The sequence below is a fragment of the Salminus brasiliensis genome, chromosome 2 (genome assembly GCF_030463535.1).
Source record: "Salminus brasiliensis chromosome 2, fSalBra1.hap2, whole genome shotgun sequence".
Taxonomy (NCBI): Eukaryota; Metazoa; Chordata; class Actinopteri; order Characiformes; family Bryconidae; genus Salminus; species Salminus brasiliensis.
The window spans coordinates 33,774,799-33,798,000 of record NC_132879.1 but is presented as its reverse complement, the minus strand read 5'-3'; the positions used below and the strand labels follow the sequence as shown (position 1 = coordinate 33,798,000).

Genomic DNA, 23,202 nt, shown 5'->3' with positions numbered 1-23,202 from the left:
TCGTACCGTTGGGCAAAATTGTTCAATTTTAATGTAGACTGGAATTTGGGTAATTAACCACATACTTCAAGTCTAAACAGCTAAACTGTTGCCATTAAAAAATAGAATTTAATTCCGTAAAACACAAAAACAGCAGTATTTAATCAGTCTCCTCCGCCACGACTGCGCTGAGATTGGTGCGCAATGCATTCTGGGATATGTTGTCGAGGATATAGCATCCTCGACAACACGGGCAGAGCAAGAACACCTGGGCTGCGACTGATGACGTTTAACAAGTCCACAACTCCACAAGTACAGGCAAAAAGGGGCAGATATTAAGAGGGGTTCTCGGTGTACTTGGTAGTACTGGTTTTGCAAGTTTGACCGAGGACGGGAGGACGCTGTACGGTCATTTTGAATGGGGGGGGGGGCAAGAACACGTCCGGGTATTCGGACTGAACTCGGCTAGATGTGAGCTTTTAAACGGAACAGCGCTTGGGCTGAAAATGATGAGGTTTTACAAGTCCACAGGAACACAAGTACAGACTGAGAACCGACCCAAGAATCGGCCTTCAAACAGTATTATGTGTGAATTGGTGTGTCGTGCTCTTTGGCGCCCCCTACAGTTGATGCAGTTTAATCCACTTTCTTCCCACTGCCTTTAATACTGCCCCTGGTGGACAGCTATAGATGTGCATTTGTTGACCAGCTGAGAGTGACCCTGCATCCGGAGTGAAAGAAGCATGTGGACTGTGGTAGTAAGGTGCAGTAGCAGTATTCTGGTGTTTGGACCAGGAGTTGTGCTACCTTGTTAAAGTGTGATCCTGTAGTGGTTGGTGTGGCACAACAGATAAAACCACTAGCTGCCAGTGAGCTACCACACCATGTGGGAGATCAGGGTTTGATTCCCAGTCTGGGTGACTGTATGCTGTGCTACACCAATAAGAGTCCCTGGGCAAGACTCATAACACTGCGTTGGCCCACCTGTGTAATACAAGTCACCTTGTAAGTCGCTCTGGATAAGAGTGTCAGCTAAATGCCGTAAATGTAAATGTGATGCCATAGTGTGTGATAATACACAAAGCTGCCTTAATACTAGAGCGGGTAGGGTGTTTTGATACTCTAAATGCATCATATCAGAAAAACAGAAAAAGCATCCAGCAGGCGTGGATAAGAAGTACAGGCGGGATATTTGGATAGTTCAGGTATTTACAGTATTTGTGATGCCACTGACTGGCATATTTCGATGAGTAGCACAACTTGACAGCTCATATTTTAAGATAAAATTATTGCAAAAATGTCGCTTTAAAGGATCTGTTGCTGACCAGCAGAGCTGTTTTGGTGGTACGAGGGGAACCTACTGTCACCAGGACCTTGTCACCACTGGTCTGCCCCTGGGGCAATCCCAGGACTCCACCCACAGGTCCAAATAAGGACTTTCCCTCGGTTTTTAATGATTCACGGCACCTGGGACTGTGGCTTCTTAAGCCCAGTCCACAGACTGGTAGATGCTTTGAATTATCATGGTATCATACTCCATGGTCTGCTCTCTAGGAATTGCCTTGCCTTGCCTTGCCTTGCCTTGCCTATAGTTCTGTCCTTTAGATTGCAACACCTTTGTGTTTATCCTGTCATATTTTTTCAGTTTTGACTCGTTCCATCCCTGCAAGTGTTTCCAGTTTACTGCCATGCCTAGCCTGAATGACACCTACACAATATTAGGCAGGTGAGGTCCACTTTCTGGTGCATGGTGCTGTACCAAAAAACAAACAGATGTTTCAGAGGAGGCAAGAGTCATTTATATTCTGATGCAAGATTTATAACTAGTCTATAAGTGAATTGTTCTCACACTGGTGCGCATATATATATATATATATATATATATATATATATATATATATATATATATATGTATACCTCCCAACATTAATAATAACCTGAAACTAGAGCTGGGCGACATGGTAAAAATACTATATCACAATACAATTAATTAAAGACATCAGTAGCAACAGATTCTCAAAAACTACCATTCATATACTCTCCCTTACTGAATACATCTACTGCACTTCATCTAATTAAACCAGTCTTATTACACTTATTATTTATTTTTTCTGTTTATAATGAAACCTGAAGTTGATCAATGTTTATTAAGCACTGGCAATATCCTTGAAACGCTTAGAAAAGCATGTTGTGTATCATGCTAACAAAATTCATTGCGATACAATAAAATATTGTCATTTTGCCCAACTCAAACCAGACCACTTGAAACAGTGGTCAAGACTGATGAGCCACAGTTATGAAGTTTATCACAGTTTAATGTCAGTTTAAGCCATTAATGCACCAAAAACAAAGACACACTAACCAGCCCAACCTTTATGTTACAAACCAAATCATTTTCAGCATCTGTTTCTGTGCTTATTGTATTTATTGTGCTTATTGTGTACGTTTTTATTTGTGGACTTATTAATGTATAAATAGACCTTTCTTCCTGATCAGGACATGAACCAACAAGATCATAAAACATCAGTATTACATTCAGGTTTACTTTAAGTAAGATGTGATTATAAATAATGTATATGGAGTAATTACAAATAAATGTTAATATAAAAGTGTTTATTCAAATGATTTATAAAAGTATCTATTGCTAAATATTGCTTAATTGCTTGTGAAAACTGAATTGTTGCATTATAATTTAACATATCAAATTTTAAGCATCTTGTGTGTACATCTTGTGTGTACATATCTAAACTACATTTACATTTACATTTATGGCATTTAGCAGACGCTCTTATCCAGAGCGACTTACAAGGTTCCTCGTATCACAGAGGAGGGCCAATGTAGTGTTAGGAGTCTTGCCCAAGGACTCTTATTGGTGTAGCGCAGGATAGTCACCCAGACCGGGAATGGAACCCCAGTATTCCACGGGGTGTGGTAGCACACTGGCAGGTAGTGGTGTTATCTGTTGCGCCACACCAACCACTATATATATATATATATATATATATATATATATATATATATATATATATATATATATATATATATACAGTTTTAATACCAGAAGTGCAGTTTGTGTAATATGTGTGTATATATTTGTGTAAGTGTAATATTTGTTTTATCTATAAAAAAAAACACTTTGTTGAATTACCAAAAGAACACAGTTCAACAAAAGATGGTTTACATGGTGCTTCTATGTGCTTCACCTTGCATATTGGTGTTGGTAACTTCTGCTGCACGCTCTGTCTTTCCACATGACTGAAAGCCCTGCTCTTTGGACACCCTTTTATAATTCTTCAATGGCTTCTTCGTCTGGAGAGCTCTGAAATCTGTCCCAGTAACCTACTAATGCTATTTTCACACCATGTCAATCATGACTGACTATTAAAAGGAGCTTTATTAGCTCTGTCTTCACAAGATGCTAAAACCTTAACTTTCATATTTCCATTCTTTAAAAAAAGATTAACAATAATGAGTCATGAAAGGGTTTCTGCTTTTTAAATATTCAGAAAAGTCAAAGTTTAACAGAAATGATCTATCAGTTCATTCTTGACCTTGATCAACTGTACATAGGATTCAGATCTGGATGTGATGTGGATCCTGATTGCACTGCATGTGGTAGAAGGTACTGAATCTACTTATTTCACAGACTAGCATATGCTGGTGTTATATGATCCAGGGTAAAGTGGGTTTGTACCTTTGGGCTGTGTGCCATATTCATACACTATTTCAAGGGCACAGGTGCGGTCAGATATTCCATCAAGACATTCCCAAACAGCCTGGAATTAATTAGTAACCTTTCTCAGTAAGGCAGCAGCCTACATGCACACTGAGACCAACCAGTGCAAAGGCAGACAGAGATTAAGCTTAGTCCCCTTCAAGGTAGTTTTCCACACCCTGAACCGAAGGGTATTTTTTAATGGTGAATGATCATTAGCATCACTACTAGTCTGCAAAATCCATAGTCTGTTGGTGTTAAAAATAATACTGGTCTGTCTGAAGCCAAACAGAGGCCAGTGCCATGTGTACCATTTTACTGCTGTTCTCAAACAATCCTCAGCTTCTGGATTTCACTTCACCCAACAGGGAAGCCCTGTGACCTTAATCTCAGCAATGCTGCCATCTAGTGGCTGTGTGAATATACAAGAGTAAATCAGGTTGATGACACCTAGAAATTATTTATTACTATTTATTTATCCTTATTTTACTTTTGTTTTGTGCTGCTTGGTGCCACTGTTTATTGTCAGCATGTGTTTTCAGGTCCCCAAATCTTCAAATGGGACAATTTCACGATATGCTGAGTGTTTGTTTTGGTTCTGTTTGGTTCCAAACAGAGAACTTTTATAGTTTCCATTTGAAAACCATGTCATTTGATTTGACCTGCAGGGATTTCAGTCGGGGACCTGTTTTTCAGTATTTCCTTCAAAACAAAAAATAAGAATCAAAATTAAAGAACTGGGAGGTCAAGAACCAAGTTCTTTACTTGCAATACAAGTAGTGCAAATTCAATAGTGCGGGTCTGACCAGACTACATCCTGACAGAAGGTCAATAGGCTAAATGTAATGAATATATCTGAAATTGATCTCAATTTTCATTTGGTATTCTGTGTAGTATTGGGTCTGACTGATGCCCAGCTTCTGGGTGCTCACCCACTCTTAACAATATCTATATTTAATAATGAACTAATACTTAATTTGTTTTAACCAATACGTGTTTGATAAAGTTAAATGATAAGAGAAATATAAAACAAACTGTAATTACCTATCATCACAGGAGGCAGCTATATTGTCTTTACAAATATACATTAATAATACATTAATAATTACCATATAAATGAATATTAATATGTACAAAAATACAGTTAAAACCTTACAGATCATTTGGAAGCAAATTCATAGAATCCCATCATCAACTTTATTCGTCATATACTGTACAATGCTTTTCTTTACTAGGTCACATAAAATTATAAGACACAAAGACAGAATTAACCAAATAAGATCAGCAGTTATGAGGGGAAAAAGCATAACTTCATTAACACTGTCTCCTTGTTTTTACACTCACTGTCTATTCAATCAGCTCCACTGTAGATCTATAATTACATTATGTAAACACCTCAGCCTCACTGCTGGACTGAGGATATTCCAACAACCAGAAATATCCAACCAACAACGTCCTGTGAGCACTGATGAAGGACTGGAGAATGACCAAGACAAACTGCAGCAACAGATGAGCTTCTGAATCTCACTTTACAGCCACAATGTGGACCGACTTGGTAGGAGTGTCTAATAGAGTGGAGGGTGAGAGGACACGGTGTTAAAACACTCCAGCAGCACTGCAGTGCCTGATCCACTCGAACCAGCCACACACACACACACACACACTAACACCTCACCACCATTGTCAGTGTCACTGCAGTGCTGAGAATGACCCAACAATAATAGCTGTTCTGTGGTGGTCCTGTGGGGTCCTGAACATTGAAGAACAGGGTTAAAGGAGGTTAACAAAGTATGCAGAGAAAGACAGATTACAGTCTGTAATTATAGAAATACAACATGCTCCTATGTGGTCAGTGGATCTGATCAAATGGACAGTGAGTGTCCGTGTCAGTGGCCGGTCAGTGTATATACCAAAAATGTATCTATAACTTTTTTAAATGAGCAACTGGTGTGCAATGTAAGAGATGAGCACGTGGTTGAGAGGGTGTACAGAATGTGTAACAGGTTATTTGTACAACCCAGGGTAATGAATGGCTAATAAATAAGCGCAGATTGTCCAGTGTATTGTAATTATTTTAAGTGTAGATCATCAGTGAGGTCTTCACGTGTCTGACAACGATTTCTTTTCCTAAATGGACCTGGAGAGGCTGGCTGAGTGCAGCAGCAGGCCTCTAGAGGGCGATCGCGTTAAGGCTTTAAGTCTGTATTGCGGGAAACCACTGGGTCAGTGCATGGTGCATCAAAAACCCACCCTCCAAACGAGTGTTGTAGCACAATGGGCACCACATTAAAGCTTAAAGCCCAGATGTGTTTTTTTTTTGTTGTTGTTTTTGTAGAGTTCACTCTGACAGACTAGATCCTCAGAGTAGATCCTCAGAGTAGATCCTCTGAAATCGGTACACAGGCTACACCATCACACTAGCCTCATCAGCTGGACTGACAGACAGACAGGAGTAAACGCTTATATCCCAACATTGAAAACGTAGCTCGATATAACAATGAAATAATGTGTTAATAAGCATGTTAATAGGCTCCCACTCGTGTTTACTACTACAGCCCTCACTATCCTCCTCATTCAAGTCTCATTCAATCACTCAGCGTGCTTTGATTTAGCCCGTTACTGAAGGCCTTGATCGGGCTGTTGTGGTCGACCGGTTGTAAACTAGGGGAGCTCTGAGGGAGAGCTGGGGGGGATGGGCAGAGCTGGAAACGTAGTGGCTTGCAGAAAAGCGTTGCTCAACAATTCAGCAGCTTCAAACGGACCTCCAACCCCCCCACCACCGCCTAAAACACAAATCACGAGTCTCCCACTCCTTGGCGCCATCCCAAAGGAGCCGTAGACCAATGAGAGTGGAGCGGAGGTGGTCCGCTGCCCGAGGGGGAGGGTCCCTGATGGGGCTACACGTACCTGCAGAGCCAAGGGGACTTTAAATCACAATCCTTCAGTGTTGCTCAGTGTCGACTGGCTTTACGCGAGCGGCGGGGGCTGCGTTTGTGAGCACGGCGCGTTTCTCGGGTTGTAGTCCACGTTTCTTGTCCCCCCGGGGCTCGTAGATCAGCGTTTGACTCGATTTTCGACTCCGAAAAAGACCGAGATGTCCACGGTTCAGCTTCCCAGCAGCGGCGTTTTAGGGCCACCGGCCTCCTCTTCTTCCTCCTCCTCCAGGACCTTCCCCCTGATCCGCAGGGACACCGTGCCGCGCTCCAGAGTCTGCCGGAGCCTTTTCGGACCGGTTGACCACGACGAACTGAACCGAGAAATGAAGGCCAAGCTTCGCGAGATCTCCGAGCGGGACCAGAAGCGCTGGAACTTCAACTTCGGCACCGGACAGCCGCTGCCCGGGGAGTACGAGTGGGAGGAAGCGCCCGGAGAAACATCGCCAGCTTTCTACCAGGAGTGTGTGCGAGCAGGGAGGAGCAGGGCGGTGGGAGGGAGCCAGAAACCCGCACCGCTGCCCAAAGAGGAGGATAGTGTGAGCTGCAGCAGAGACAGCCGTGTCTTCCCTGAAAATGTGACTGAAAACCAGAGCTCGGGCAGCGGCGGCTCGGGGAAGCTGACCTGCAAAACGGTGCGGAGGAAGAGACCCTCACCGCTCACCACAACCCGCATTACAGGTAGGACCCGGAGACGCAGATGGAGTCAGTTTAGTGTTAGCGGGGCGTTAGCAGGGGTAGCTAGCTACAGTAATCAGGTGAGGTAAAGCCAGTGCACTAAACTGAACCTCGCTCTTTTTGCAGACTTCTACGTCAAACGGAGGAGCAGCGACGGGGTGAAGCAGCGCGAGAGAAGCAGCCGAAAGCCCTTCCCTTCAGTCGCCGAGGAGCAAACGCCACGAAAGCAAATTCGGTGAAGGTGTGTACAAGCAGGGGGAGGAAAACTGGGGAGATGGTGGGCTTGTTGGTTGTCGTGTGGAGTTTTTACGGTTGTCATGCGTGAGCTTGTTGTTTACTGCGCGGAGCGAGTCGCTCACGGCGCCATGGCGACCAGCTAGGTGTGGTGGGAGCTTATTGGGGGAGGGGAGCGCGCGCGTCACTGTGGCGGGAAAATCCGCAGGAATGGTGACGGTGGCAGGGGGCTCAGATTTGCACGTTTTTAGGCAGGAATCTCAGCGCGTGTGAAATGTTTTACTGCAGACTGTGAACCCCATGACTGACCGTGGACTCTCTCTGGTTTTATTTTTTAGGTCTTTACACGGCTGCTGGTCGGAGGACAAAAAAAAAAATAGAGCTACTCCGGCGTCCATGGCTGGAAAATCCAGAGGGCGCCGAGCGAGGGATGGAGCTTCGTGTGTTTGCTCGGTGACAAGCCAAATATATGTAAACGTCTCAGGACTGCAGCATTGGTCCTGGCCTGAGCGACTGCTGAAGAATGTGCAAAGAAAGAAGAAATGTAGCAAAACGGTTTTGTTCTACAGTTAATTCAGACAATTCTGTTATCTCTACTGGTCTGTGTAATTAACGCCTAACCTCCGCCTACAGTTCACACGGGCCTCTATCCCAGGCCGCGCGGACTATTACGTCATGGTTTGCTTGTTTCCACACCCTGAGTGTTCAGATGGTGTCCACTTCAAGTGCCATGTAGTCACTTTACCCCCGGTGTCTTTCTCCTGACTTAATGTTCGTGACACAAGATGTTCTTGTTTAAGATTTCACAAAAGATTCCTGACAAGTACATCCAAGAATATTTTTTTCCCCCCAGAAAATATGAAGAAATTAATGTTTAATGTCAGATTAATGTTTCCTTTTAATAATCAGCCGTGAATTTCTAATACCAACTCCTCGTGGGGGGGTTAATAATTGTGTATGTGCGAGTAGCGGCAAACAGGCCTAAATCAATAACTTTCCCAAACGATCTAAAGTTAAAGCTGCTTGACAAAAAAGCTCATCTTTGCAGAACTGAGGTGGAGAAATTGGGCTGATCATCCTACAATGGTGGAAAGAGGAAAGCTTTAAAGATGTGACCCTTGAGGCTGTTTTTTTTTGTAAATATACAAAAATATATTGTAAAGCACATTTTAATTTAACTTATTTATGTGTCAGTGTAGACGTCTCTCGTTTTTACTACTTTGTGTTTGCAATCAGATTGTATCCTAGCTTTTCAATGTAGCATTCTCCCTGGAAACGGGGCCTCATCATGCATCTGAGCCATTTTGTCACTGTTGTCAATTTTTCACGAATAAATTTTGTAAGATAATGTACAAACATGAAGTCTGCTGCTGTTATTTCCTAACATATTGCATTAAAAAAACATTCAGAGGGTGATATTTTAGTGGCCAAAGAGTGCATAAAATAATAAATGGGAATGGAAATATGCATTTCATTTATATGTGGGTCATTCAATGGCATATTTCATCACAGAATTGGCAGTTAGTGGTGACCTGTCTGATGGTTGTACAGATAGACATAAAAATGACCACATTGCCTTTGTGGTAACTGTGCTGATCCTTTTAGCTGATCTTCTCTGCCTTGAAGGCATCCAATCTAGATTATGTCATGCTTCTAAAAGCAGTGATAGGAAAGTTTCTTTTAGTGTGTTTCCTAAAACTCATATAGACTTGAAATGCATCATGAAATAAGCTGTGGACTTCAGGTCAGTCTAGATTTCCACTGGAGAATTTTCATTCAGAATACAGTGAAGTCCAGTATTAGGATTTTTCTCTTTTCAGAATACAACCCCTGAAATGATTAGGATTTAATGCTTGGAGGAACGTACACCATTCCCATTCTCAGTATATCAGAACCAGAACCTTTTTTTTTCTTTCGCCAAGTATGCATTACACATACAAGGAATTTTACTAGGTGAGAGTAGGTATTACACTAAGAGATAAAAATACATTAAACAATAAATAAAATAAGAATAAGTTACTATTATGTACAGACATGATTATATAAACATTACAGAAAGTTAACATCTGCACAGCTGTGCAAATAATCATGGTGCAAATGTTATGCATGTTATGTATCAGTACTCTATATATGTATATATGAGTATATATGTAGTCTACTGACTGGCATGCTACATTCACACAACCAGTGTTTTGACCTTTTGAGCATTTGTGTATTATTTTCCAGCCTTTTGGACCAGCTGACTTGCAGCTTTTCTTTCATTCACAGATCCTTGGTTACATCCCGAACCTGTGAAACGAGCACTGGAATGTTCACTGGGTACTACATGTTCCGTCAACATGCAACGTATACAAGCTCCATTTCACATTTTGCCTGAGAAAGACATCTCTACAACGGGCAGTATGTCCTCAGTATTTCAAACAAGAAGATGTCACTTGATCTTCATGCCACTTGATCTCCATGACCTCATCATACAAAGTTAATGCTTTGTATAAGACTTCCTCGTGGCATTCTGACCCAAAAAAGAAGAACAGAAGAGCACAACAGTATATATCTATACTCTGTATGATCTGTACAGAGCTCATCCGGTATTACCCAGTCTGTGCTTCACAAACAAGTTCAAGCAGGAAAAAATGGAGCAGATGAGGCACTGGAAAAGAGACAGAGTTGGTGTACATTGCTGCATAGATTATTATATTAAAATGCGTCAGAAATAGGTCTTAACATGCAACATTCTGCAGCTCCCAAGCACACATCAAATAACATCATAAACTCTGCAGAGTTAAACTCCACTATATTAAATAAGCTTTTTGGTTTGCTGACCTCAATGCAATTAATTGGTTGAGGTTATATGATTCTTTTTATCATTATCATATTCTAAGTGTGAGTTAAAACGGCAGAACACATGGCAAAATAATAGCAATAGTTATAGCAATATTATTATAATATTACAATAGTTGCCCATCTTATGTTGGTTTTGTGTGCAGCAGTGTTAACTCACACCTTGTAATTCAGAGGATTATCTGGTAGTCCAAGGCAGGGACGCTGCCAGGGATTTCGAGCCTCATGAAAAGATATGCCAAAATACTCTATTAATACATGTTTTAGGGCCCCTGTTAGAGGCCCATAGAATCATCCTATCCTAAAATGCTGTTAGAACTACTAGGCTTCTTCAATATGCAGAATATGGCACTGATTTAAATTGCAAGCCATTATAATGTATAGACGTTAGGATGTTCTGAACCTTGGCTTAAAGAAATGTTACTGACCATTTTTCATTTGAATGGAATACCCCTGCGCTACAGTCTTAATCTGGCCCTCTGCATTATAAGATAAGATAATCCTTTATTAGTCCCACAGTGGGGAAATTCTCAGTGTCACAGCAAAAAAGGGATAGCAAGATACTCTATTTAGTGCAATAACTATATATAATATATACAATATACTCTAGTTAGGCAATAACTATTATTTACAGATTATTTACAGATAATTGCAAATTGACTCTTAATTGCACATGTGTGTGTGTGGGGGGGGGGTATTGCATATTGTATTTTTACATGATGTCTACCCTCGTTATGTCTATCAGTTTCTGCATCAGTGACAGCCATGAGATAGCCCTCTTACCTTCTTACTTCTTAACTGCTATATGAATACCAGTCCTGACTCCATTTGTTTCATCACTCTCAATCCTCAAACAATTGCTATTGTTACCTGAGGTGTACCTTTACTGTTATCATACTTATACAATCTTACAGTACAACTAAAATGCCTCTTCTTATATACCAGTTTGGACCGCTGGGGTTAGAGTGCAGGATCAGCCATGCCACAGCACCACTGAAGAAATAGTTTGTTGAAGGGCCCAACAGTGACATCTTAGTGGTATTGAACCAACAACCCTGTGATCAATAACTAACAGCAGCTTAGCCATTGATTAATAACCCAGCACTCCAACCACTGAGCCACCGCTGCCCCTTACTGTGGCAGACCCAACAGAATTTTGGTTCCCTGAAGAATCTTTCATTCAATAGTTCTCATAAAGAGCTGTGTTTGTAAATGAGACGTGTGAGTATGAAAAAACATTCATTCTAAATGTTTAAAGAACCTCCCTATGTAGTTAACGTTCCTAAACCATTTCCCCCCCTCAAACCATACATCCAAGCCAAGAACAGCTGAGAAACCTTCATTTTTAATGTAGGAGTATAGGATTCCCTCTAAGGACGTGATCTCTCTCTTTCTTCATCTCTCTCTTCCCACCCTCAAAGCAGTGCAGCACTACCTTCAGCAGGGTCACATGATGCACATTTTCAAAAGTATGTGTAAGATGAGAGCAGTAGGGACTCAGGACTGTCTCCCCTCTAGCCCTGCCACACAAAGCCCCGACCGCAGCCGCACAGAGCAGGGCTTTCGCTGTGTGTGTCACCGTGGGTCCGCAATAAAGCAGGTAAAGGAGGCATGCTCCTGTCCATGGGGAGCTCTGTTGTCTCTGCGTTTCCTGTTCATGGCAGACAAAGCGGGCAGGATGAAACCAGGCCAGCAAAACAGTGTCACTTACACCTGCCCATGACATCACCACAATGGGATAATGAAACTGATGCTTCCACTTCCCCTCCTTTCGGGTTGCATGAACAAAAGAGCGAGGAAGATTCCCTGCGCCCGCCTTCACCTGCTGCACTGTGTGTAATATCATGAAGGTTTGGCAGCGCTAAATGGAAAAAAATGATATTTTATGCGTGTGCTTTGGCTCAAGCTAAAAGGCATAGCTTTAAGAGGAGCCAGGGGTGCAGCGAGGAGTTTTAGACCCCCCCCCCCCAACAATAATACCCAATATCTATTTTTATATAAGGTATGTTTGTGATGAAGAAGCATGCCTGTAAAGAACCTTTAAAGAACCATTACTTGATGTAACAATTTTAAAAACCTATTTAAAGGTTCTTTACACTAAAATCTCGACAAACATGGTTTTAGTGGCTTTTATGGCATTTTTGACAACTGTCTTTTTTTTTACATGTGTAAGTGATTACCAAAAAGGATCATACTGTATATAGAACTGCACATTAGTTCTTTTACTTAGTTCTTGGGGTAACAATAGCGTAACCCTTTCTGGTGTTTTATTTAACAGTGCTTCTCAAACCGGTCCTCAGGGGCCCCCAGACAGTCCACATTTTCCCTTTATCCTTAAAAGTTTTGCAAGATGGGTTGGAAGACAAATCTGGACCAGCTGGGATCTCTGATGACCTGTGGCTTTAAAGAACCACATACAAGAAGTTCTTGATCATAGGACATGGAACCATATGGAAAACCTCGAATGGTTCTTTGAGTTGTCATGGTTCTATATAATGATTACCTTTACTAAAGAACCCCTTTATTAGAGTAAGACATTTTTACGGGAACTGTGACAGCAGTGTTTAATTGAAATGCTGTGATAAATGCAATCGATTTCAGACTTCTATAAAATACCCATACATGTTATTTGACTGCTTTGTAGAACCATTTTTAAAGGTTATATAAATGGGCACCTACTAAAGGGTTTTCACCAATGTAAGAAACCCTTTAACCAGGGAAAGAACCATTCAAGCACCCAAACGGTTCTCTAAGTTGACATGGCTTGTAGAACCATTGTCTTCACCGCTCTTAGAGACTTCTTGAATATAGGCCCTGATTTCACTTGCAACCTCGGTGTGTCATGATAACACTGCTTTTACTCTATACATGGATTTAATAACAGGATTTCAATGTACTGGACATTTTGGAAGGCAACACTGGGTATGTTTTGCAAAAATAGAAAAAATATTTGCATAAATAAACTTAAATAAAACTAAAAGTCCTGTGTCTGGATTATGTTTAGTATTCACTGATTTCTTAATGAGGATTGTTGGAATATTGCTGCTTATTTTATAAGATGTCTCTCAGGTGATTTTAAAGTGCAAAATCTAGCACAATGACCAAATAGATTATCAGCTTCATTCACTGTCATTCACCTACATATCTATTAAATGCAATGGAACTTTACATTTAATGTTTAAAATAGAAAATCCTGTTGAGAATCAACAATTTCACCGTCTGTAGATGATCTATACCCTCAAAATAAAAACAATCTTGAATGCAGGTCTTGCAGATGCAGAGGTTTTCGGAAGTGCAGTGCAGTATAACCAAGCAAGATCTCAGAAAACAATGTGCAATTTGTAAGAAACAAACTTTCCAGTGAGACATGACACGACGTGGTTGTGCCAAGTGCGGTGAAGCCAAACCTCCTATAAAGTTGCTAGGATTGGACACTGCAACCCTCCAGGAGGCCAAGTGATGGCAAGTGGCCTAAAGTTTGTCTACACAAGCAGAAAACAGTGTGTAATAGAGAAAGGACAATAGCAGCACCATGAAGCAGGATGTGAGAGTGAAAAGCTCAATGGGGCAGCTACCCACTCTTCTGTGGATCCTTTCTCCATGTTGCAGGCCACACACATACAAACACACATGCTCGCTCACACACGTGAGGTCAGCTCTAAACATTATTGATAGCAGTGCAAACAGCAGCTGGGTGAAGACACAGTGGGCAGTGTGATTGAGAGGAGAGCTGCTGATGCCTTACTGGTCGAGGTGGGTGCTGTGCTGTTCCTAACGGATACCAGCCAGGAATTGACCTATCCATGCTTTTTCCACAAATGTGTTCCTTTGTGGCAGTGGGAAACCCTCAGGGCCTTCTAGGCCTCCAGATAAGCCCTATTGATGTCTTGGAAGTAGAAAATCCATTGGTTGGGACAAACTTGGCCTCCTGGAGGGCAGCAGTGTCCAATCTTAGCAACTTTATAGGAGGTTTTGCTTCACCACTTCATGTCTCACTGGAAAGGTCTTGTAGAAATGTAATGAGATATGTCTTTGCATTTTCTTTAGGTATAAGGTGAGGGGTCAGGGTTAAGGGTAGGGTTAGGGTTGGATTAAAGAGCTCTTTCATTAGCTGGGACTTCATGACGAATGGACACTTGGATTGTCAAAAAATGGGGAGCTTCCTACACTCTTAAAAGCAAAGGTGTGTCCAATGGTTATTCGAGTGATGCATGAGTCACTTTTGGTGCCATGATGAATCATGTTGTAATAGTGATGTGTGAGTGTGAAGAACCTTTAAAAGGCTTAAAAAAAACCTTTGCTTGATGTCATTTCTTTGGCTGATTTAAAGGATTTTCACACACACATCCTTATTTCTGAAAATGGTTCTCCTTGGGTATCACTCAAAGCACCTTTAGTTTTAAGAGTGTAGTTCCCACCATAAAGTGTTCACACAACTCCAGAACTCCAGCTGTGGGAGCTTAGGTCAAAAATGGACGCTCACAGAAATGTTGTTTGGCTGCTGTGGACACATAAAAAGTTCCTACCCACCTAAACCTGACAGACCTGAGCCCGGGCCTAATAGAAAAAGAGAGTGGCCTGTTTATATCTACAGCATGCACGTCCAGCATGTAGTATCTGCGATATTTAAGTGCTTCTGTAATTTCCATAACTTCATAGTGAATATGTGCTGAGATTCTTTATACTATGCATACTAATACCCATTTCCCATGTTAACAATCAAAGAACAATCAGAACTTAAAGCAAAGAGACCAGGTTGTTAATGAAAAGAGGAGATATAAAGGCACAAACAGCCACGTTTTTACATTGGCCTAATAGGCTCAATCCTTTCACACTGCCAATAAAAAGTGTTTGCTTAGTGCTTCGTTTGTTTAAAAAGTGAACATTTTTCCCCCTAGTTTCCCAGTTTCCACGTGATCATGAATGCAGCATCATGAGTCAGATTAACCGCCAAGATAATTAGGAACTGACAGATGAATCAACGAATCACATTTTGATGCACTATAGGCGGGACAGGCTTTAAATGCATTGTATGCAGTGTCTTTTACAAGCTCCAAATGTCTGTTTTTAATCTAAAGCAGACACCAAAAATGTTCCAGTGCACTGCCGGGCTGCTGTAATCGCAGCACTAACATGCTACCAGATTGCATAAATAGCAGAAAATAGCATTAGTGTAGAGGTGTTTTACCCTCATTTGATTTGACTGAGTTTTGACATTTATGGCCTAAACTGAAGACCTACGGCAAATAGACATATTTCACCACTGTTTTACAGCGACAGTTGAGAAGTCGGACATGCCTTACAGATAATGAGCATAAATACTACTCAACCCAAAGGGAAACTGTATCCTTTCCATGTGGTTGTGTTCTACTGTGAGTTACACAAACACCAGAGTATTACTGAGATGGGCGTTTTATACTGAGTGGTGCATTTATAATCTATGAAAGTTCCAAAAAAATAATTTTTTAAATTGGAAAAATTATTTCCATGCATCTTAACATCAAAGCTGCTTTTTTAAAAAAACAGAGCACGTCCAGCAAATACAGGCCAGGGTAATACTACCCAGCTTATCCAAGCTGGGTAGTATTAAGGCAAACATTATGAAGTTAGCTTAGTCAGAGTTTGTGTTTTGGGGTGTGACAGTATATATGCACAGTGTGTGTCACATCACTGTCTAGTTGTTTCGTGAAACAAACAAGTCTTTTTATACGACTCGTGGTTTTGACAGACTTACGAGGAAGGACTAGACCTTTGCCACCCTTTTTCAACCACACACAAACAACAACGCACACATCAAACAAGCTCTGTGACTCAGCTGAATGATGATGGAGAGATGATCACGAAGGCTCAACCAGTAAACTCCAGAAAAACAGCTGGGCGGAAAAATGAGTATTCACTGCTGTCCAATGAAAACCATGTCTTTTCGTTTTTGTCCGTTTTTAGTTTCCCCAATGGTTCGAACCCTGTAGCCACTTTGTTCGCTGTGTAACTAATGCCGGATGAATGGACCAATAGAAATACTCTTAATTACTTGGGATAAACTCTTATTTTGCATTGACTTCAATTTAGGACAATTTTGCCTCCTCCTGGACTTAATAGGAGGACAGTGACAATATGTCTAAAGGTTTGTAGACAACTGCTCATCCAACATTTCATCCAAAATAAACAGGCTTCATTGCTGTGAGGATTAAATTGTATCCAGCCACAAGAATCTGTTCTAGGTGATCTCAAAGGTTTCAGATGGTGCTCCATCCCTCCAGAGAATAGTACTGGGGATGGTTGACATCACATGCATCTGCTCCAGAGCGTCCCATTCTATTGCCAAGGCTTTTCTATAGAAGTTAAACACTGAGACTCAATGCTTTTGCCAGCAATGTAAAATAGCTGATTTCACTGAGTGGAAGAATAGGTTTGTCGAGCTGTGTAGTTCATCCACACAGTACAACATAATGCAGGCCTTTATTTGAAAGATTCCCTTCAAATGTAAGCAGCACATACACACAGTGAAGAGAATACCCTTATTCCCCACTTCACCTGTAGTAGGAGTTATCCTAAAGCCAGCTACAGTGGCACATTTATTTATAGCTGATTATTTGGTTTGTTAATAGAGAGCTGATGCCCAGTTCAGGACTTAGTAGTTTGTAGTGGGAATAGGCACAACATTGAGATGCTCCCTCCCAGTTTATCATCTCTATGTGCTCTATTATAACGGCACTGCACCCTCATGTTCTTTTGCTAATGTAAAGGATTAATCTTTCCTATGCTGTTTTGTTAACTGCCAATCAAAAGCTGGTTTATGAGTCTACAGACTATCTGGTATCACTCTCAGCTACCAGCTGCTGACTTCATTTTTCCATATGAACACTGCTACATGACTCTTTTCACATTAATTGCTTGAGCAAAATTAATCCAGCCCAGACATAATAGCAAACTGTTAATTAAGTTTGCTTAACAATACTGAATTTAACGCTCCAGTGCTAAATCAATAAGAGATACAAATAGACCCGTGACCTCTGACCTCTCCAACGTGACAGATGGACTAATGCCTCTTACTATAATGATACACTGACCTCGCTGATCACACACAGGGACACTGCAGCACCAATTGCAGCACCAATTGCACAGTCCTATCAAAGGTCCTGACTTAGATAAATGCTGAAAATCATTTAAAAATGTAAGCGTTTGGTGGAGGGCCATGGCCAGCGCACAATAATAAATATGTCAGTCAGTACACACTGTGTGTGTGTGTTGGTGGGAGTGGGGCTTGGAGGGGGCCTGCAGGGTGACGTCAGTGTCCTGCTGGAGCAGAGCCAGCTGTCCCTCTGATCTCTCAGCTGACAGAGTGGTGAGTGTGTGTGTGTGTGTGTGAGGGGGGCGTTCTAGAAGCAGATGTAAGGGCTTCCTGCGTCTTGGTGTTCATAAACTTTCTCAGCCACCTCACAGCCGCGTCGCCATGAGCGCCAGCTGGCCAACCAAATCAAGCAGGAAGGACGGGGGGGAGGGGTCAGCAAAGGAGGGTACTGGCCTGGGTACCGGGTACCAGCTGACACAATGATGCACCCGTCTCTATTAATTTCATTAAAAAACTTTTTTTGATTTTCATTTCAGAGGAAAGTGATTGATTACAGCTAAGAGTCTGAGTGTTCTCTGGCACATTCTCTATCTCACACTTCTTTTAACATCAAGGTTTGTTGCAAAATTTGCAAGAATGCATTTGTAGCTAATGTTTAGACAGTTTACTGATTATAAACAAATATATAATATTATTCTAGATTACTGTACCCTATAATCAGTGTACACATTTATAACAGTCAATTATTTAACACATTTAGAACTGTTATAAATGTGTTCATGTTAATAACAGTGCACATTAACACATTTATAACAGTATTAACACATTTATAGCAGTGTGCATAACACAAGTGTGCATTAACCCATTTATAACAGTATACCCTAACACATTATAACAGTGAGCATGTACATAATCATAACAGTGTGCAAATATGTGCAAACAATGTGACATTAACAGATTTATAACAGTGGGCATTAACACGTTTTAACAGTGTGTATATACACATGTAACGCAAATGAACACATTTATCACAGTGTACAATAACATTTAATACATGTATACATTAGCTAGAAGTTATAACAGTGAGTATTGTTACATTTATAACACTGTACATTAACACTTAAAACAGTGAGCATTAACACTTTTATAACACTGTACATTAACACACTTATAACACTGTACATTAACACACTTATAACACTGTACATTAACACACTTATAACACTGTACATTAACACATTTATAACACTGTACATTAACACACTTATAACACTGTACATTAACACATTTATAACATTGTGCATTAACACTTAAAACAGTGAGCATTAACACTTTTATAACACTGTACATTAACACACTTATAACACTGAGCATTAACACTTTTATAACACTGAGCATTAACACTTTTATAACACTGTACATTAACACGCTTATAACACTGTACATTAACACACTTATAACACTGTACATTAACACATTTATAACACTGTACATTAACACACTTATAACACTGTACATTAACACATTTATAACATTGTGCATTAACCCTTAAAACAGTGAGCATTAACACATAACAGTGAGCACTGTCACATTTATAACTTTCACTGTCACATTAATGCATTTATAGCACTGTGCATTAACACATGTATAGCACTGAGCATTAACACATTTCTTACAGTGTGCATTACAGTCATATCCTGTGATTAGGAAGTGTCATATTAATAGATCATTCACTCTATAGCAATAAGAAATGGTGGGGGTGTCCAGTGTGGAATACTAGCTAATTAGAGTCTGTCTATGTAGATTAGATTTACGGGGGGTCATCCTGTGCTGAGATAGACCTGTCCCAACAGTTCAAAATGATTAACAGTGAAAACAGCTGATGGTTGAAAAAGTGACCACCTGTCATGACACACATCCTCTACGCTAAATGCACCCCCCCCCCCAACACACTAACACATGCTCTCCCAGTCTTGTGCTAAAAGGTGTTGCTCTTTAACTCATTAATGAGAGCATTATGAACTGCTAAAAAGAGGAGCAGACTAGGTCATTAATATTCATGAAAAATGAAGGGTTGTTTGAGTGAGAGTTCTCACTGAGGGAGAGAGCACAGGGAGAGCCATGTTCGCATGTTAACAACACAGTCAACTAAAGCAGACTAAGTGATCTGTCTTATAAATTAGTATAAAAACCCAATGATGATACAATATGAACTGGTGTAATCGAGGGGAGAGAGTAGGACATTGGTGGGACACAAAAGGGTCCTCACAGACACACGGTTTTATCAGATTTTCTCACATGAGAGATCACTTTTAGAGGAACATAGAGACAAACTAATGTTTTTTTTCACTACCACAGTTTCACTTTTATGATGGGACACATAATTCATGCTAGGGTTAAATATGTCCATAAGCTTCCCACAGACAGAATTCTCTCTAAAATGAAAGTAGCTGTACACCAGTTTAACAGTAAATTTCCTGTAAATGTAAACCCTTCACCAGGCTACCATACAGTAGCGTGCTGCTTCCATGCTAATTCTCCAGCTCCAACTTCAATGAGGGTAGTCTGTGTTGCTGTCAAGCAGAGGACAGTTTATTGGGTGTGTTTGGGAATACGGAGAAATGTGTGTGAAGTTTCGAGCTCCTGTGAAGATAACGATCCAAAGCTATTATCAATTCAAAGTCTACTAAATACCAAATTCCATGAGGTGCCTGCATGCACACACACACACACACACACACACACACACACACACACACACACAACACACACTGGAGAGTAATATTGGTCTCTGTTGGAACAATGGAATGGCTTTTTTCATTAAATCCTTACTCAGCAGGGGATCACCCCCCCCCAAACACACACACACATGACACATCCCCCCACCCATCTTCCCTCTACTCCTCCTTCTTCCTTTAGTTTGATGTGATTGCTGGTTGTACTGTGAAGATAGAGAGGAAGGGTGTTAGTAGTTATATGTCTTCAGCTGATGTGCTTTAGAGTTTATAGGTTTGATGAGTTGGGGTTAATTACACTCTTACTTACAACCTAGGATTTTTACAAGGAAAAGGAACTATGCTTTGCTCAGCTCTGAAAGGCCTTTATGTGGTAAAAAGCAGTTTAACCAGGCTTATTCAACTCTTAAACATAAACAGTCTTAAATCATTGAAAGTTGTCATTTGAGTTGAAAAAAATAATAAAGTCATTTTCTTTAGGTTGGGCTGATGAGCCATCCTCGTAGCGTGTTATCTTGGGGCTGGAGTGTTAGCACAGCTTTTGTGTAACGCATTGTACTTTTCTTTAAAAAACCCAGTGCAAATACATGCATAGTTGCATGTAACATATTTATAAAGGGCCCTTAACACTGAAGTGGTCTGAAAACGCTGTTAAAGGTTTAAAATACTGATTTTCATCCATATAGTCCATATAAGGAAACTAAAAACACACACAAAAGCATATTTATTTGCATACATCTGTCATTTCAACCTACAGAAATTTCCTCCTTACTCATCCACATTAAAGTCACATTAGTCACACCCCTTAAACAACCTATAGCCCGTCGGCAGGCCGGAAGTGTTATTACAAGCTTCTATTACCAAAGAATAGCCCCACCGTAGTGTAGTTTGTACAGTAGTTCCTGTAGTTACTGAGTAATACACTAAATCCTCTACGCTAAATACGACCCCCCACCAACCCAACCCACCTTAGTGTGTAATAAGCCCTCCACTGTTACGGGGTTAAAGTGTTCCAACCCGGACTGCGTTCTGAGCAATGTGCCAAAAGGCATTTTTTATATATATTAAAGACACAGTAACAAAACTACCTCTTTAATTTTAAGGTATAAGGAGATTAGAGGAGGTTAGAAAGTAACAGCTAATGTTTTGGTACATATGTAAATGTTATATGAGACATGAGAGAAATAAAGAGCACATAAGAAAAATGAACAATATTGGCCCTTTAATGTAAGGTGCATTTTAAGCCGTGTTTAATTGTCCACTATGTTTTGTTGTTTTAGCAACTGGGTTGCTTTGTAACCGGTCACATCACTTCCCTTTCTAGCTTTATCATTGTATGTTAGTGCTTCAGGCTTCTTTACTCAAAGTCAAGTTGTGTGTGTTGTGCTTCTGTCGTCATTCCACTGAAGTGATGGCACTTACTGAAGCATGCCGTTAGGGTTTTCTAGCCACCCCTGGCCTACAGATCTATCTTTACATGTGTCGCCTGGGGTCCAGGCACTGCGGACCATAGCAGAGAGCATTAATCTTCTTAATCACCACTTAATCTTCCTAATGAGCAACAACTGCGTGCTGGAAAGAGTGATCTGGTTAACACACCGCACCTGTGTGGGAGTCAGAGTGCTGACTAAGAAGGCAGTCAGAGCATATGTGGTCAAGATGGCTAGATAATATCCTAGCCTTAAAAAGTTTAAAAGGCACTCGAACTGGGTGTTTATGTTTGATTGGCTGAAAACAATTAATATGTCGTAACATTAGCACCACCTGCTTCATCCTGAACAGGACCCCCTTGTGCCACCAAGACAGATCTGCCTCCTGTGGTTTCTGGCACCAAGACGTTAGCAGCAGATCCTGTCAGCGGTTCACTGGTTGTTCTTTCTTGGAGCACCTTTGGTAGGCTACTGACCACTGCATACCAGAACAACTCCACAAGACCATGCTATGAACCAGTCAGAGTCAGTCTTCTAGCCATCATAATCTGTGTATTTTCTGAACTGAACCAGTTGCTGACACCCAGTCCAGCCTATTTCTGAGTCTACAAACCTACGTGTAACATGCAGATGTTCATAAAACCTACCTAATGCTTTGTCCTGGTTGGAAGGCATTGCTTTCCAATAAAACCTACCTCATACTTCACTCTTACTGCAGAGCTAAGCAGCACATGCAGGCTTTTCTCTCATTCCAACGCAAGCACACCTGCCTCATTAAAACCCGGAGGAAGCACAGGTGTGTAGTATTTAGGTCACTTGCCCGAACCTGTTTTAGTGTCAGTGACCCTGCCCAGCCAACCTTTTCTGTTTTTAATGAGATTTGATTACACCAAATGTTACACCAAGTGGTCTTTTGAATATATAGGCCTGTTTCCTAGACCCACAATAAGCTTTAGCCTAGCCTAAATCACATTTTCAATGGTGAGACAAAATTTGGCATTGCAAAGAAGTCCAAAGTTAGAATCAATGCATATCTCAAACAGGCGGTGTCATATACTGCTGTGGTCACGTCAATACATTGTGTGAAGAGATTTGCAGGATGGACCAATTGAAGTGATCTATGAGTTCCAGAAATATACTAAAAACTTATAGGAGAGCACAGCACACCCTTTTAAAAGTAATTAATTTGAATCACTTTTAAAAAGAACATTTTTAAGAAACCTGCACAGCTCTGCCACAAATGAGCGTGTGACCCTTGTTTACAGCACCAACCGTTTAGCATTAAACCATGTGTGTGCAAGCATTACAAGCTACCCTGTAGAAGGGCTTGAGATATGGATTAAGTAGGTGACAAACAGAGGAGCTAGTAGCTAAAAGTCTTGATATTGATACAAGCATTTACATCAATACTTTTTTCAAAGTGAATACATAAAAATATCTGCATCTAATTATATATGAGTGAAAAGAGGCGGTGTGTCAAGACAAATAGCAGCACAATAAAAAAAGAAGAATGTTTATTTGGCATTAAATTGTTGGTATATTTCTGATGAAAATAAAAAAAACAGTTATTAAGAACTTAAAAATG

At 40.8% G+C, this 23,202-nt stretch overlaps 1 protein-coding gene across 1 annotated transcript; it reads left to right on the top strand.

Moving 5' to 3' along the window:
- Positions 1–6,578: 6,578 nt before the first annotated feature.
- cdkn1cb (cyclin dependent kinase inhibitor 1Cb) lies at positions 6,579–8,895 on the top strand. Its single transcript, XM_072673815.1, has 3 exons — positions 6,579–7,308; positions 7,432–7,546; positions 7,878–8,895. Exons 1-2 carry the CDS (start codon positions 6,789–6,791, stop codon positions 7,542–7,544), a joined length of 633 nt encoding a protein of 210 aa, XP_072529916.1. The 5' UTR covers positions 6,579–6,788; the 3' UTR covers positions 7,545–7,546; positions 7,878–8,895.
- The last annotated feature ends 14,307 nt before the right edge of the window (positions 8,896–23,202 follow it).

Bases quoted from the DNA above. Each gene is read 5' to 3' on its own strand.
- cdkn1cb (XM_072673815.1), top strand. From the start codon at position 6,789: ATGTCCACGGTTCAGCTTCCCAGCAGCGGCGTTTTAGGGCCACCGGCC. The intron at 7,309-7,431 runs GTAGGACCCGGA...CTCTTTTTGCAG, and splicing joins CACCACAACCCGCATTACAG to ACTTCTACGTCAAACGGAGG.